This window comes from Lethenteron reissneri, chromosome 7, assembly GCF_015708825.2.
Source record: "Lethenteron reissneri isolate LAM-NWPU_2019-01 chromosome 7, ASM1570882v1, whole genome shotgun sequence".
Lineage (NCBI taxonomy): Eukaryota > Metazoa > Chordata > Hyperoartia > Petromyzontiformes > Petromyzontidae > Lethenteron > Lethenteron reissneri.
Genome location: NC_083785.1, coordinates 8681967 through 8699727, shown reverse-complemented (window position 1 = coordinate 8699727; position 17761 = coordinate 8681967). Strand labels below are relative to the sequence as shown.

Genomic DNA, 17761 nt, shown 5'->3' with positions numbered 1-17761 from the left:
TGCAAGACGAGCAAAATTTTTAATAAATATTAATTTGATAAACGAGCGAGGTCTTGCAATACCAGTAGTATGTATACGCTTTGTCTGCCAAGCGTCACGTGATCACAACTGATATACGAGTGCTTTGGATTCCAAACAAGTTTCCGGAACGAATTATGCTCGCAATCCAAGGTTTCACTGTACTTGGAAAGTCGGTTTCGGCCGACGGTTGCCCACCCCCTGCCGTGTGACCTCCCACAGTCATCGAGTAAATGACGATGGTTCTGAGAACAAACACCGTGCGGCCTAATGACTGGAGCAACAGACGCACACACGATACAAAACAATTAGGATTGACGGAGCGTATAATACACTGCAGCGCACACGGGGAGAACCATTCCATGTAGAGTAGGGGGGGCGCTGGAGGGAGCTGAAGCCCCCCCTACCTACAACTGCTGAAGACTCAGCCCCCCCCCCCTTCTTATAGTCAAATGAGAAAACGTTGGTTACAATATTTAACGCCAGTGGCAGTTAAGTGATGGGCGTCACAGCATTTCCTTATACACACAGGGGGGGGGGGGGGGGGGGGTGGGGGGCAAGAGCCAGATAAGAATGCATAATAGACAAAAGACAGCATAATTATTCATTCTGTTTAGCATTTGATATTTATACTCTTTGGTTCTTTCGGTAAAGCCATGTAGGTATAAAATAAAATAGATCACGACGTTTCGGGCGCAACACAAGCGTCCGTCATCAGGTGGGAAAGCATGGTCTGCTGCTGAGGCAGACTGTTTTAATTTATACCCACGTGACTTTACCGAAAGAACCAAAGAGAATGGATTCCTGCAGTCACGAAAACTTCAAATCACATTTCATATTTGTTGAAATCTGGCTGTCGCATGATGAAGCTGGTTGTAACCAATGGCGAAACGTCGCACTCGGATTGTAAATGTTGTGGGTTTGCTCTCCAACGCACCGGTGTGCTGTACTAGTGACGAATTGGCACATCCTGTTGACGTAACACAACGTTACTAATTGGCTGTGTCGGGTGGTGGCGGGTTTAACGACACATTCATAATCTAACCCCCCAAAAAAACCTTATATTATGTTAAAAGTTTGTTCAACATTCACTGTAATGCCCCCCCCCCCCCGCATGAGTGTTTGTATGCGTGCCCCCCCTCCCCCCCCACGAGTGTTTGTATGCGTGCCCTCCCCCAAACCGTTATAAACAAGATCACGCTACAGGGCTGGGAGGTACCATGCACATGGAATGGACTTGGAAGAAGAGAGGGGGTTTTAGGAAAAAAAATTAACTGCAGGGACTGTGGCATAGAGGCGAGTCAGGGACAACGGGAAGGCAAAGACTTTGAAGGCAGGTGGGAATGTATCGGAAGTGTTAGGATGGCTCGCAGGAGAGAACAGTAAAGGCGACGGTGTGAATGGGGTGCATATGGAGCCACTTCGTAGAGAAGAGACAATCACAGGCGTAGGAGAAGAGTATGACCTTGAGAGGCTGGCCTTGAATCGAGGGAAAGTTTGTGCAATCAGCACAAAGTGGCTTTTATTTCCCCCCCACCACAGGTTGATTGCACCCTTCACACAAGTCTATCAAATACAGGAAATGTTGTTAAAGAGTTGAGCAGAGAATCATTCTGGTTGGAAGGAACCATGGACCTAGGGTTATTGGCGATGCCCTATGTCGGTAATGTCGTTCCGATATTTAAAGTTGAGAATTGGGAATAATTTTGGAAAATGCAAAAAAAAACAGGTAACACCTGACCACCAAATGAAGTCTCTCCAATGGGAACTTCAACCACGTGGCAGAGAAGGACTTGGTACTGGCGCACGAGTGGTGCAGCTACTGAGTGTGCAGGCGGTGCAACTGCACCAGGGCCCCATGAGCTGAGGGGAGGGGAGGGTCTAGACACCAGGCTATGAAGGGGGGGGGGGGGGTTAAAATGGACAGGGAAGAGGCTCCCACCCTCAATTTCATTCTTGCACCAAGGTCGATCCCACCCACGCTAGACCACTGCGAAGCATCATGGGTAACGTACCTGCAACGGGACATCGGCTTTGGCCGCCAACTCCCTGACGAGTGCTGCCGTGATGGCGGTGGTGGCGTAGCGCTGGTTGCTGTTGAACTTGATCACGGGGCCCTGCGGAGAGCAGCGACGGAGGATGTCAAACAGCTGACGGCGCACACACGCCCCCCCCCCCCCCCCCCCCCCCCGGTGTGGATCGGGCATCGACGCCAGCGCGATGCGCAGCGCTGGCATTTTCCTAATCAATGAATGGATTCATCTTATTGGTTCTTTCGGTAAAGTCACGTAGAAGGGAAGTAATAAAATAATAAAAATAAAACATAATAAAATAATTCTCACGTTTCGGCTACAACGCAAGCAGCCGTCTTCAGGTGAAGAATGAGACACTGCCAAGCTTGGAGCTTATATATAAGCTGGGTTGGAGGTGGAAGAAGAGCGCCTTAACAAAATAATGTGCACCTCCAACCCAGCTTAAATACAAGCTCCAAGCTTGGCAGGGTCTCATTCTTCACCTGAAGACGGCTGCTTGCGTTGTAACCGAAACGTCGTGAGAATTATTTTATTATGTTTTATTTTTATTATTTTATTATTTACCTTCTCCGTGACTTTACCGAAAGAACCAAGAAGATGAATCCCTGCAATCATGAAAGCTTTAAATCGAAAAATGAACGGATTGATTCATTTATTTAGAAGGCAGCGATGAGAACCGGATTGCAATTGACACTGCACTTCACTGTCTTTGTATGTATATTTTTTTGTTTACTATGGCCACGATATTGTTTTTCAGTATTATGCTGTTGTTTTGTCTACCTAATGCCGATCGCAGCTTTGGTCTGGACACCTGTAAAAAGGAGCTTCGGATTCTTCCCGCTGTAATCAAATGTTAACGTCTAATAATGGGGACATTTAAACAGTCACCTTCTCTCACTAGTTTACACTCCACTCTCAAAACTCACTTATTTTTCCCTAGCTCACCCCACGACTCCTTAATCTCCCCCTCATAATCGCCACCCCACTACTTTTCCCTCTTCGTATTCTCATTAAATGGATTTCACTCATTTCCCATACATTCAATCCATTCATCATCATTTACTGCCACCGAATTCCCGCATCATCACAGATTCGCCCCCATTGCTTCCTCTCATCTATTTCAGTCACCCCATCTCCACCATTACATCCATGTTGTACCGTTGTTACTTGTGTAAAGCACCTTGGATAAGGTGCTACGTACATTCCTTTGAGATAAGATATGTAAATCTCTCAAAGGCTACCATATTCTCCGGATTAATAGATGCTCCGCCAAAAAAACAGAGGCACCCACGATTTGTGCCAGATGTCAATAAAAATGAACACATCTGGTCGCACGCGCACGCACACACACAGTTGCCAGATTTTAAGATGCACAGCCAAATGTTGATTAACAATAAGAGGGGGCGAAAGTGGGCCTTTTAATCTGGAGAATTTGACAGTCATTTATTAAGGTAAAAATGCCTTTAAAAAAGTTATTATAACCTTTGATAGATGAAATTATGTGCCGACAAGCGTATCATTTTTTTGAAATACACAATTAGTGAAGCTGTCTATTGTATTTGTGTTTGAGGTGCTCTGTAAAATTTTGTTTGCCGATGAAATATAGCTACGAGTGAACACTTATTCATATTTACTTCTTGCAATGTGCAATACACAGGCAGCATTAATAAATACATTCTGTAAACAGCGCTGGCTCATTACAAAAGCAGCACGTAGCCGAAAGACGAATGGAGTTACCTTGTGGAACATTGGACGGTGATTCTCTTCGTGCTTGTCTCTTAAGATAAAACAAAAAATAGCCATGCTTTATAGCAGATAATACGAGTGTGCAATTTACGGTCATTTGCATCATGAAACCTCTGAGGTTTTTCACATCACATTTCAGAATGTGCCACTCTGTAGCCACCGGTAAAGCTGTGCCTTCTGGTAAGAAGTGCACGCATGCCAGGCGGCCGAGGGGACCGGGCATCAGAATCGTGGCAGACACCGCTGAGATCCTGCCTGCGAATCCAGGATTCATTCGCCGAAGAATAAACTGGGTCCCCCCCTCAAGTGTAGCGGACTTGACGTCCTCGGCATTGTTATCAATGACTGCGCAGAAAAAAAAACGATTGTGTTCAATGTCGTTCTTTTTTTGGTTTCTGCAAAAATTTGGCTACATTTTGGATGAGAAATAAGAACGTATTACGTTTGTTAATGGGGCAAACAATTCTCTCAGCAGGGCACATGGGAAAGTGCATCCTACCCCCCCCCCCCCCCCGCAAGTCTGTGTATTAAAAAAGAAACGAAAAAGGGAAGTCTCATGCAGAAAAATTACAGCAATATCTCCGCCGCTTCGACGGGCTGTTTGTCAAAACGCAGGGGTCGCCGTAGCTGCGCGCGATTTCCACACAGATTTGTTGTCTTGTGGCATGCTGGCGATAGCACAATCGCAATCAAATTTGAATTTTTTTTTAAAGAGGTTTCACAAAGTCACGAGTCGAGTTGACTGTGCCCTGCTGTGTGTGTTGCCATTGATTGTTTCCCTTTTCGCAGGGCCTCTACGGAGCACTCTCCCCCCCCCTCCCTCCCCCTGGGTTGTCGAAATGGAGTCGCCGAGGGCGGTTGTGGTGCGAAGGTGCCGTGTCAGAAAACTCGTCGCGCTTCCCAATGAAGCCCTCCCCTCCCCTCTCAAATTACATCGACGCGAGAATCTTATTTTTGTTAAGTCTGGAAATGGGTTGCTCATAAATTATTTGTTCGTGACAAACCCCACGTACCGCGGTGATGCCGACGACCGCACAACGGCCATCAAATTGGGGGAAAAAAACACGCAGCAGCAGCAGCAGCAGCAGCAACAATCGTCACACACACCAATGCGTTTTTCACTTCACCCCCCAAAACAAAAAAAACCGATACTTTCTCCATCATCCAAAACGGATCGCCGCGCACTTTTATTTTTGTTTTCCGGCGAGCACTCACGCGTAGTTTGGGTGCACGCCGTGCGCCATGTCGGCGCTGATGATCAGCGACTTGGGCACCGCCTGCTCGAACGCCACGGGGTTGGAGGCGCTGGACGCCAGCCGCCGGAGAATCATCTCCGTGAGGTTGGACGCGGCGCCGTGCGCGCTCTCCGAGCCGACCTGTCGACCAGACGCGGAGCAGTGGCGCCGTTACTAGCGGGGAGGGGGCACGATGTGCATTATGGCAAGGGTGGGGAAACCTCTTTCTATATATATCTCCACCTTCATGAGGACGTTTTCTATGCGTGCCAATCTTGTGTTTTAGTTTGTCGCCCTTCCCCCGCACCTCCGATTAGCACGTTTGGCTACGTATGGCGCGAAAGAAGATCAACATACCGTACGTACAATCTTATAACGCAAGGCTATCACGGAGGCACGATGTTTTCACAGACTAAAGTCAGCGGTTCTTTCACACTGAGGGGCAATGCTGCCAAGTGTTTTTTTTATCCAATTCCGTATTGTTTTGTTATTTAGACACTTGCCAAATTTTGACAATTGCGGTGGGACATGTGGCCCTATACTTTTTCTAACGCCACGGGTTTTTTAACATCCACTCCGAGGCGGATTGCGTATTTATTTGTTTGATGAACACACCGACACTATTAACCAGAGCGGCCGCTGGACTTGAACCGCGAACCCCTGCAACATGTACCAAACGCTCTACCACTCAGCAATGTTACCGCCCATGAGTCGATACTAGACCACGCTAAAGATTGTATGCATTAAATCTGTGCTCAGAACTACTTGAAAAACAACAGGTGACCATCGCGAACTAAAAGGCCCCCCTCCCCCGCCTCGGCCTTCTGGCTTTCGGCCTTGATTTCAGCTTTGGCCTCATGGGTCCTGGCCTTGAATGCAAGAAATCCAGGTTGCAATGGTTACTCGTAATAAATGCATTGCCAATCGAGAAACACTGGTCACAATCCCCCTAAAATGTCGCGAGTATATCACAGCTTTCAAATTGTCTTCATACTCAAACAAGTGTTAGGTGGTGATTATCTCTGCCGATGGTCCGGAGCCAATGCTAGCCAATGTATTATTTTCTTGTTCATGAAAAAGCCTGATTATTTGACCTGGAAGAGAGTGCCTCAAGAGACAGATTAGTGAGCTCTACTTCACAGCTATCCGCTCTTTTTCAAGCAAGCTGTAAGGTAACCCTAAGTACACATCAGAGGAATAGAGCGCTGAGATTGACGCTGCTTGACTGCGCCAAACTGGTTTCAAAATAGCTGCGATCAAGTGCATTCAAAACATCAAAGCGCCCTCATGAGCAACTCAATGTCGGCAACATTTTTCTCCTTTGGAAAATTCATTTTGATGAAATGCACCACCCTGGCTCTGCTTGGCCCCAAAGCCAGATAGATTCACGTGCCTTGGCGAGACCAGAGTTTCACGATTCAGCTCCGGCTCGACACGACAAAAACGGTCAGTGGAAAAACACCCATACTGCGAGGGCCCCGTGCTGGCGCAGCTTGAATGTGCCAGTGGAAAATGGACAAGCAGTTCAATCGGTTCCGACAGGGACCAGAAGACATTACCTCCTCATTGTCAAAGAGTGTCACGATGCGGATGTTGGGGTCGTTGTCAAGGGAGGCGCCAGCCACACTCGACTGGATCAAAGCCTGGTGCGGAAGGCGTAAAACAGTCAGAGGAGTTGCGCTCCAGCTTCCAAGGGTCAAGTCGCTTACATGACGTAGATAAACACATGAAGCAGAAATATTTAGACGGTGTTATTTGATGAAAAGGCTTGCGTGCGTGACTTAAGCATTTAAATATTGCCGATCTGTAAAGTTCTGCGCAATGTTGGTACAACATTTACGTACAGCAATTGCATGCGGACAAGATCGCGGCTAAAAAATGCTAAAATAAAATTCTGCACGTGCAGCTATCCATAAAAGGATGCTTGGTCATGCCACTGCTTTCAACTGCCGCGCCGGGAGATTCAAATGGCGACTTCTGGATTGCATGTCCAGTGTGCTGACCATTACAACCATGCCAGCAGCCAAAACATGTGACCAAAATTCAAGATAGCCAAATGTAAACAGATTGAAATTCTGAGCAAACAGACACATTTTAAATAAGCACAAAAGTAATAGGTCTTGGCTATACAGGCTAAACGGAGAGAAACAGGCCAACTGGAGTGACAGAAAGTACAAGAACTCCCACTGGTTGTTACCTGCATGGCACAGTAACAACTGTGCAAATTATCCAGCCGTGGCCCAAAAATGAATTCTTCAAAGGCTCCACCCAGGGCCTTGCACGGGAGAAAAAATATATTACAAAATGCAGACAACCTGAAATTGGAACGTGACCTCAAAGTCAACTGTTGATCCCATTCCATGAAAAATAAATGCGTTGGAATTAAAAATTAAGTTGTGCCACATCCACAATGACATTTAATGAGAACAAAAAAAAACCTGAATATGCTAAACGATAAAATAAAACAAGACGTCCAAAAAATATTTTAAACAGGTACAAAATCATGTTATGGGGGGGGAAAAAAACACAATTATAATTACATAAACCATTGCAAATTACAGCATTTCATGCAACGAATGTCCCCTTCTTAAATGAAAATGTTCCAACGAGAATAATTTGAACAAACGCTATTACAATAAAAATGCACGTGGTTTTCTTAACGGCCTTATTGAAATACGACAGGATTAACAATTTACGCACTCGGCTTCCTTGAAACGCAGTCGAAATTACTGCGTGAAAAATAAAGAAATCCCGCTTCATGTCCGTGAGATAGCCTTCTCTGAAGTACCGGCGCCACGGCGCGCACAACACAGAGATATTGCACTTGAAGGGAGGAGACGACTTTGCCTCACGATGTTACAGCGCGTTTCGGTGCCAAACTTCACATTGAATCAAATGTCCATTAAGTTACATTCAGTTCATCGTCTCCCCCCCCCCACCCACCCACCAAGCCCTCACCACCTTCCCCCTTCACGATTCTGCAAAGCAACAATATACCCAACAGCTGCGCAGGGGTTTATTCCGTGCTGCGCATGTTCCCTCGGTGGACGTCCTCTCGGAAGAGTTCCACGCCGTCACTATTCCAGACGTCTGTGACAATGAGCTTCATAGCTCATCGGATTTCTCGACGGTAAAATAAAGATTCTAGCGATTCCGTTCGTTGGCCATCGTCCCTTCTAGCGATGTGTCCTTCTCAATCTCGCGCTTTTATAAACGGTATAAATTATGTCAGAGGTACAGATTCCCCCCATGCCACACCCCCCCCACCCCCAGAGATTCTATGAATTGTGATGTGGGGGTGCGATTCGATAAAAAAAAAGGATTCTTTGTAATATTTTTAGCATCTCACTTGCATCATTTTTTTCCGTTTGTCCAGTATCGCTTGCTCCATTAGCATACAAACATACGGTGATTTTATACAAAACGTTCACACAATCCCTTTGGTCAAGCCACTGCATGGCCTTTCCATGCCGTGTCAGTCATTGGGTTTGCTCGACTGCGCTTTACCATGATGGTAAGTGTGAATTAGAGGAGGGGCCAGAGGCGGTTCACTAATGACGTTAGATTTTGATTTAAAGCTTTCGTGACTGCAGGGATTCGTATTCTTGGTTCTTTCGGTAAAGTCAGGTAGATACAAGTATAACCCGTAAAAACTAAGTTTTTCACTATAAATCCTTTATATGCGTGGCGGCTAGAGTCTTCTCGTCCTCGGGCTTGAGATGGCTGCAACTTATGGGTCAGATGATTGCATTGCACCATTAAGAAATTGGTAATTAAATATAATATTTTTGTCCTACAAAGTGTAAAATTTGGGAAAACATTTTTCACGAACATTAATTGTCACGCACAACGAGTCTGTGTGGAAAATGTCAGCTCGATTGGATCACGGAAAGTGGGTTAAAAAACGCCCGAAAGATTTGCACGGTCGTAAGCAAGCAAGCGAACTTAATATAAAGGATTTAATAAGAATAATAAAAATAATAAAAACATCACGACGTTTCGATCGCAACAAGCAATCGTCATCAGGTGAAAAAATATAGCGGGAGAACTGCTGAGGCAGGAAAACATGTTTTCCTGCGATCAAAACGTCGCGATATTTTTATTTTATTGTTTTATATTTTTATTATTTTATTATTTCCCTTCTACGTGACTTTACCGAAAGAACCAAGAATATAATGACGTTAGCTTAGGGCACAAATGGAACTCGGGTATCCGGGTTCAGTGCGTAGGGCACTAACTGCTTACCGGACGTTAGGATATATAGTCGACATCATTATCATACATTTTAAGTAATCGATTCTTACATGCACGATCAATGCATGTATCGTGAGCATACATAAGTTACCAACTCAATATTCCAGTTCACTCTCGGTTATCCAAAGACGGGACTATTGGACTTGCGGATTATAAAACGTGTGTTTCTACGCTGGCTGTTTTAATCGATTAATCTCTGATCCCCGCTCGTCCGAGGGTTCATGACAAGTAAGCCGACTACTTAAAGAAGCAACAAAAACAGTCAACACATCCTCCGTCTTAAACTACATCCTACATAGTTGAGCAATAATACGGGTAGGAACCTCCTGGTTACACCAGCCCACAGGGGATTATTGAGTCCGTCATGCAGGGAGGGGCTGGGTGGGGAGGGAGGGGCTGGGTGGGGAGGGTGGGGAGGGGCTGCGTGGGGAGGGTGGGAGGGGTGTGGCTGGGTGAGGAGGGGCTGGTCACCCCGTGGTGCCCTTATAAAGCTCAACGTTTAACCTACTCACGCCGGCTTGTGCCCGCCCTCACAGTCGGGCATATTTGCGGAATACACCACGCCGCCGTTGACCCTGACCATTGACCGAGCAACCCAACGTTCCTACCAGCTCCCTCCGCAGGAATGTGTTTCTGTTGTTGTAGCCTCATCTGCATTGGTTATCCGAGCAATCCCTCCGTGTTCCATAACCCTAGATAATTGAGAGCTGACTGTACAACAAAATGGTATTTGGTAAAATAAATATTTTAAAAACCCACCCATACTGCATTGGAAGTGGTGCACAAGCACAAATCACAAAAAACACATAACATATTCGTCAAACATTGCAGAGATGCTACGAAGAAAGGCCGTTGACTGAAATGTCACTTGTTATAGATTGTTTTTCTCTCTCTCTCTCCCCTTTTCGGGCAGTGCTATTGACGAATGTGTTGAGTTTTTAGTAATTTAGCAAACAATGCCCGACGCTGAGCAATGTCAGAAGACAGCCGTCAAACGTGACGGCTCGTGTGCTCGCTACTTAGCACTTTCTGTGGGTAATTATCAAAGCCTGATGCTGGCTGCAGAGCACATTGGAAATAAACCCATGACATCATCATAGATGAACACACAGACCCATCCACCACCGTCTATCACCACCAACATTCTGACTATCAATTGCGGTGGATTGTGTGCGCGTCAATACTGCCATGTGCGTATAACAAAAACCCATAAGACAAAGATCCACCGTATAGCCTTAGACTGTTGGGGCAAGTGCTGTTAGCGAGCACCCATGAAGGCCAGAACGGCACACGAGGGGGTGGGTGGCCAACACCACGCACGGCCGTCGTCTCCCCGGTGCCGATGTTTACACACCGCACCAGGTACTCATTTGAGGCCGAGTCGACCTAGGGGAGACCCAGGACCAGTTCAGATAATCGTCACCGGTGTTGGTCGTGAGCGGGAATCGACAAAGCCACCCAGAGCGAGGATAATTACGGTTCTCAATTGTAGGATACGTGCATGGGGAGGAGGCGCACTTACCGCGGGCTGCGTGTCCGCCAGACAGAGCTCAAAGTCGAGGAGGTCACCGGGGTCAACCTTGAGTCTCTCGCAGAGGATGGAGAGGAGCACGGGGTGGTGCTTATCTGCCTAACGAACACGCCAAACACACGCTTTTCATGGATTTCCGTCCCGTACGTAGGATAAGAAACTCTACATTTGAAGCTTTCGTGACTGCAAGGATTGATATTCTTAGGTTTTTTTCGGTAAAGTCATGTAGGTAAAACATTTTTATTAATAAAAGTAAAATAAAAAATTTAATAAAAATCACGACGTTTCGGAGGCAACACAAGCTTCCGTCTTCAGGTGGAACAGTCACAGCACGATAGCTGTATCAAGTGAGAGAAATTCCAAGAAAACCGTATTTTTATATAACCAGTATATATGATTTTTATTTTATTTTTTATTTTACTTTTATTAATTTTAATTTTTTACCTACGTGACTTTACCGAAAAAACCTAAGAATAGGATAAGAAACGTTTCAAAACACTGGCTGCTGATGCCAATCACCCCCCTTCTCCCCCCGTCACACCCCCCACCCCACTCCTCCATCGCCATGTTTACGTTTTGGTCTGAGCGGCTCAGGAGGGGGGGGCGGGAAGGCAAGCACCAGGGGCACGTGGTGGATGAATCACATGACTCCTATAAATACATTCTGAAGACAGAAGCATCAGCAGCGGCTAGAACGTGGGCACCGTTCACGCACAGCGCTTGTTGTCAATCCCCTCCTGGGCGAGGATCTCTCCTCTGGCCTCTCTATGTGCTGTGGAAGGGCCATTGCCCAAAACGTCGGCTATCATATGTACCTTATGGCGGGACCCCAGAAGTCAAAATCGTAATTAATTAGTTTATTTTTGGCGACTCCGTCCCTCCGCGCACATAAACGCCGCGGCCCACCAGAAATCAATCCTCTCGTTCTTCACCAAGCACCCGTCGTTGCCAAAAGTTCCGTAGCCATAAACAAAACTTTTAAACTTTGATTAGCGCATCGTGTAGAGCTCGTCGAGAGGAAACGTTCGCCTTCAACAGACATAAGATGACGTCGCAATGAAGTTTGTGCGAGAGCCAGGAGCTTATGGGACCCCGGGGTCCCGCTACAAGGTTCATATATGTTTATTTTAAAGGCGTTGTTATGAACGAGTGTGTTGAGTTTTTTTGTTGCTATTTGTGCTTGTGCACCCCACTACCAATGTAGTAAAAGCACCAAATAAATGTTTTATTACTCAAGTTCAATTTCGATTTAAAGCTTTCGTGACTGCAGGGATTCATCTTCTTGGATCTTTCGGTAAAGTCACGTAGAATGGAAATAATAAAAATAAAACATAATAAAATAATTCTCACAACGTTTCGGCCACAACGCAAGCAGCCGTCCTCAGGTGAAGAACAGGTCTGTCGACAGACCTGTTCTGTTATGTTTTATTTTTATTATTTTATTATTTCCATTCTACGTGACTTTACCGAAAGAACCAAGAAGATACTCAAGTTCATTCAACATCCAAACGTGCAACAGCCTTGGCTCCTTCGTATTTCATCATGCGGTGACGACAATCGTTGTTTTATTCTCTCTGCTCGAAGAATTACGCAGGTCGACTGTTAACCTACCATATGGTATTTCACCCTGGCCCATCAGAGATTCCTCTGGAATTAATCCTGCCCTACTTACAGGTCGACACATCCACGGAGACAGATTTGAACAAGGTAATCAATTCCACGTCCATGAAACCTGTAGTTGTAAAAAGCACGTGAAACAACACTATTGTTAAGACCTTTTTTCCCCCGTACAGAAAGCAATCTCTCTCATGCTGCGTCTAAAAAGAAATACAAATAAACGGACGCGCGCATGCCACATTTGAAAAGGTGTTTGCATTTGGCGGCAGACATACGCCGCCATACTCTTAGTTCTTTTGGTAAAGTCACGTAGGTAAAAAATGAAATTAATAAAAATAAAATAATAAAATAAAAATAAAAAATCACGACGTTTCGGAGGCAACACAAGTCTCCGTCATCAGGTGGGACCGTCACAGCCAGATTTGCTGTATCAAGTGAGGCAGGGATTCCAAGATGCAAGCTCTTAAATACAAGTTAAGGGGGAGGAGAGGGTGGGGGGAGCTTATCAGAATGTGGTAGCCAATGAATGGAACGTATCGGGAGGGGGGGCGGGGCTAAAAGAGAGCACGAGGTGCACGGAGACGTGGACGTGTTTGTGCGCAAGTCCCTGTTGGTGCGCATGATGACGTATTGGAAGGGGGGGGCATCTACAGCACAATCAAAAAGGATCAATGGCTTCAAATATTCTGCATTCCCAGTCATGTCAATATTAATCATGTGCTCTGCTTTGTGTGCTCAAGGGACCCTCCCGCCATAATGAAAGGAACCCATTAGAGGCTTACTGTTTTCACCGCACTGCTGACATCGCTGCTGCTGCTTTTAGCGCCAGTCTCCAACTCCTCCTGGATGGACGTGGCCAGAATTGGCACTCTGGTGGGCAAAAGTATGCAAGCAAAAAAAAAAGAAGATAGTGTTATTACCGTATATTTTCCGGATTATAAGACGCACGTTTTTTAAATCCTTTATATTAAGTTCACTTGCTTGCTTGCTTGCGCGCTTACGACCGTGCAAATCTTTCGGTCGTTTTTTAACCCACTTTCCGTGATCCAATCGAGCTGACATTTTCCACACAGACTCGTTGTGCCAAAATTTTCCACTTTTTAGGAAAAAATAAATTATATTTAATTACCAATTGCTTAATGGTGGCAGGCAATCATGTGACCCATAGGTGGTAGCCATCTCAAGCCAGAGGACGAGAGGACTCTAGCCGCCCGTTTCAAAGACCAATGTGGGCTGGGTTGTGGTCCATTGAACACGCATATAAAGGATTTATAGTGGAAAACTTTGTTTTTACGGGTTAATTTTTTTTTCTCTCCCCGTCTTTTAAAAGCCAAAGTTTTCGGGGTGCGTCTTATGGCCCAGTTAGCTGTGTGCGAAATTAAATTTGTATCACTTTAATGGCACGGGCCGCAAGCTTATTGTGCGTTTTACTTTCTGAAAGGTCTTATAATCTGGAGAATGTGGCATGTTATAATATAAGACTATTTAAGTGGCTGGGATAGTTTGGTTGGTAATGTCAGGCCACCAGGTTGTCAGGTACAGCCCTGCAATTGCTTGCTCGTACTCCTGCAGGCAGAAGGGCCAACACTCGATGGTGCTCTAGAGACCGCCGCGAACAGGTGTTTTGTTCTGTTCCACTCTTCCACACTGAACAAGCGTCTTGAAAGAATTTGAGACCTTCCGATCAACTGGTGTGCACCCATTTATCCTGCTCTGGGTGGACAGAGGCAGGCGGAAATGGGGGATTTAAGAAACTCGCCCCATTGTTTCAAACTGCAGCGCCGTGATAGCAAACAGAACTGGGCGATCCTCTGGATTTCAAGTCCGATGCGCTAACCATTACCACAGCAGCAACCCCAGCAATTGCGAGGCCAATGATAAAATCCTTCCTGGGTTCGATTAGATTCCGTCACTCCACCATCGTTGGTAAAACGACGACCGCCTAATAAAGCCGCGTCACTCAGTAGTAAATGAGCGCACAGAAACGCGCACACTCCGCGTGAACTATGCACGACACGGAAAATTACGTTTGGTCAGAGCACAGCCGCACCACGCTAATGAGACGTTAATTGTCGCATCGTGTTCCGTGGTTACTGTTCACAGCCGGGGCATTCAAATACACGTGCATGGTCGTGCGGGGGTGTAAGAGGTGGTGCGCGTGCAAATGCCATCCCCCAGTGTCCCACAATTACAGGTGGAGCTGTTTGTTGGGGCCAAAGCTCTCATTGACATCCCTCTGCAGGTGGATGGCTAGGTGAGGGATGCGAAGAATCGGCCGTTCCACGTGTACGAGACGGTGCTCCAACTTGTCGCCATTCTGAAAGAGAGGAATAATAATATGCATGTGTAATAAAGGTCGTTGAGACGACTTCTGGAATTCAGTATTCTTTATTAAGTTTCTTTCACAGCTCTCACGATACTCGGTTCCTTCACGCTGTTGGCAGACAGCGTGAGAGAGAGAGAGGGAGAGAGAGACTGCCGCAGCCCGACACGTGGCAGGCTCCGGGCCTCCGCACGAGCGTGACTTCCACCTTCGTTCCTCCAAGCTCTGACCACGTGCTGTCCGTCTCCGCCCCTTTTAATCCCTGGCCCACGTGGTGCCTCGCAGCCAATCCTCAGCCACCTCCCTGGAACCTTCCAGAGCCCACTCTACGGCCCCAGGGCCACGCCACTAACTCGACTCCCCATTGGTTGTGGGCTGAGGCCGGCAGAGTCAATCGTCATCATCCAGGTGTAACCAATTAATCATCCAGGTCTTACCTCACATTACACATGCACTGAACTCTGTATTCCTCATATATATCGTGAGATCTAACAAGGCTTGCAACAATGCATGCACGGGTGACGCATGGCCAGGTTGTTATCGGCATCTGCGGAGTTTACATGATGGGCAGTGCAGAAGATTCCATTGTCGTTGCAATATTCCTACGCTCCCACAGTCTACGATCGCCTGCTTCACTCACCTGCGCCGGTCAATGTGGTGGGAGTATCGTTAATTAACTGCCGCAACTAGTCCGGCATGGGTCAGCCCCTCATCCAGCAGCAGATTGACAAAAAAAGGCCGTACAGGTAAGCATATCTTCGAATGTCACCGAAGACTTCTTTCCGCAACTTGGCGCACGTGAAGTTCGCATTGTGAACAAACTGCGGGGCACCCAGGTCCATTTGCACCCCGTGGCATTACAGATTCTTAACCAGTGTCAAATCATGAGGTCGGTGTAGCGGCTCCAAGACGTGGATACACACAGACAGGCATTCTCCACACACCATTTCAATAAGCGCGATTGGCCCTTGCCGTATCGAGGTACAGCTGGCTACCGAGCTATTACACCCCTTGGGGGCAGCCCCAGTTTCGCCTGTTAGCGAGCACCCTTAACGCGACCCCAAGAGAGGCCAACAACGCACCTGACCATCCCCTCTATATTTATTTTCTTCTCGACAGCACAGGGCCGTTCCGGGGACACGCGTTCCCGCAGGGACGGGTCGTTTAAGACTGCGTCCAAACCAAGAGAAACCATTGAAAATTCTGACCCAGTACGGACGGCGGTAACAGAATGCAGCGCCCGTGCAATCGGGCGTGAAGCAAAGCCAATGCCACTGCGGCAGAGAATCACCCAGCTGTTTAGTCGGGTTGCCCGCCATACTCTTGTCCACGACACGCCACGTTAGTAATTTTCACAATGCGCCAATTACCGCCGACGCAAGCGTCACTTAACTGTGCAACGGAATTTTCATAACAGGGTCGCAGCGTGGCGCAGTAGTAACACTTGTGCCTCTCGGCAAGGAAGTCCCAGATTCGATTCCTGACTCGGGCGGATTTCTGCGTGGAATATGTATGTCCTCCCCCCCGCCCCACCACCCTGCTGTTGCTGATGTGATTATCATGGATCTTACATTGTACGATGTATCCTCGTATCTGATCTATCTATGATCTGTCCAAGTTTGGTACAGGTTTGGTATGAAGTTCAATAATACTGGTAGGAACCTTCTGGTTCCACCAGCCCACAGGATATTATTGTGTCCGTCCGTCCGTCGTGCATACAAAAATAGGAGGGGTGGGGCTGGGTGGAGAGAGGAGGGTGGGGAGGGGCTGGGAGGATGGGGAGGGGCTGGGTGGGGGGTGGGAGGGGTGGGGCTGGGTGGGGAGGGGCTGGTCACCTCGTGGTGCCCTTATAAAACTCAACGTTTAACCTACTCACGCCGGCTTGTGCCCGCCCTCACAGTCGGCCGTATATGCGGAATACACCATGCCGCCGTTGACCCTGGCCATTGACCGAGCAACCTAACGTTCCTACCAGCTCCTTCCGCAGGAATGTGTTAATTCAAACTTTTAACGTGCACAGTATTTGCGAACTCTCGAAGACAGTGAACAACTCAGAAGTGTGAAGCTCTGCGGTCCTACATATATTAAAGGTGTTCAACATCTTGACACCTGTATTTATGCCAGAAAGGGTAAAGCTTTTTTTTTATCATGCAATATATTAATACTGGAAAATTTGTTAAAGTGTTATCGGCCAACTGATGAGCGTTTACATTTGGGAGGAAACCGGAGCACCTGGAGGATACCCACACGTGCGAGGGGAGACACTCCATCCCATACATACGGAACATATTGGGGGGGTCCACATTTTGTTCTATACTGCCACGACGTATGGCACCCCGACGCCCACGAGAAGGGAGTTGTGCAACATTTGTGCGATCCACAAACTCTCGGCTCCACGGTGCTAGATTACAGGCCATCACTGGCGAAACTGCATAAAGACATTCCCCGAGCCGGCGGTAATGCCCGTTTAAGCTAATCTGGCAAAAACGGGTGCAATGCTGAAGACAAACGTCGGTTCTGGCTCGAGGGGTCAAGGTGCTCGCGCAACAGGAGATTCTGTGGCAGCATTGCAAATAGCATTCGGATTAGATTGCATAACAAAGGATGGAGGCGAGAATAAATAAATAAACGATTGCTTGCACTTGCGATATCGGACACAAACGAGGTTGTGGTTTGCGATGGCCATGGTGCCAGAGGTCGCCAAGAGGACAATTACATTCACGTGATGGTCGTGGGTGTAATCGAATAAGCAGCCCCTGCAAATGCTACTGTGACAAATTGCATTAACTGGTCAAAAAATCAGCTGAGCAGGCTGCTAATGACATTTAAAGAGCACGCGCTGGGGCTTATAACAAGCAAGACCCTGCGAGCAAAAAAAAAAATCAGGCCGGTTAAAAACACACGTGCAGAGAGGTGAACAATCGGCAAGTAAAGATAAAAATAGATTACTGCACGCACGATACACGTGTTGATTCGTACGTGTGAGAATTGATTACTGGACGCA

At 47.0% G+C, this 17761-nt stretch overlaps 1 protein-coding gene across 1 annotated transcript in view; it reads right to left on the bottom strand.

Moving 5' to 3' along the window:
* The window catches only part of DNPEP (aspartyl aminopeptidase), a 33274-nt gene that overhangs the window by 3651 nt on the left and 11862 nt on the right, over positions 1-17761 (bottom strand). Inside the window, exons 6-13 of the mRNA XM_061575173.1 lie at positions 14627-14751; positions 13217-13304; positions 10809-10916; positions 7230-7307; positions 6592-6675; positions 5013-5173; positions 3789-3828; positions 2034-2135 (exon numbers count right to left, since the gene is read on the bottom strand). Of these exons, the coding sequence (XP_061431157.1) occupies positions 2034-2135; positions 3789-3828; positions 5013-5173; positions 6592-6675; positions 7230-7307; positions 10809-10916; positions 13217-13304; positions 14627-14751 (786 nt within the window). The remainder of the gene's footprint in view (positions 1-2033; positions 2136-3788; positions 3829-5012; positions 5174-6591; positions 6676-7229; positions 7308-10808; positions 10917-13216; positions 13305-14626; positions 14752-17761) is intronic.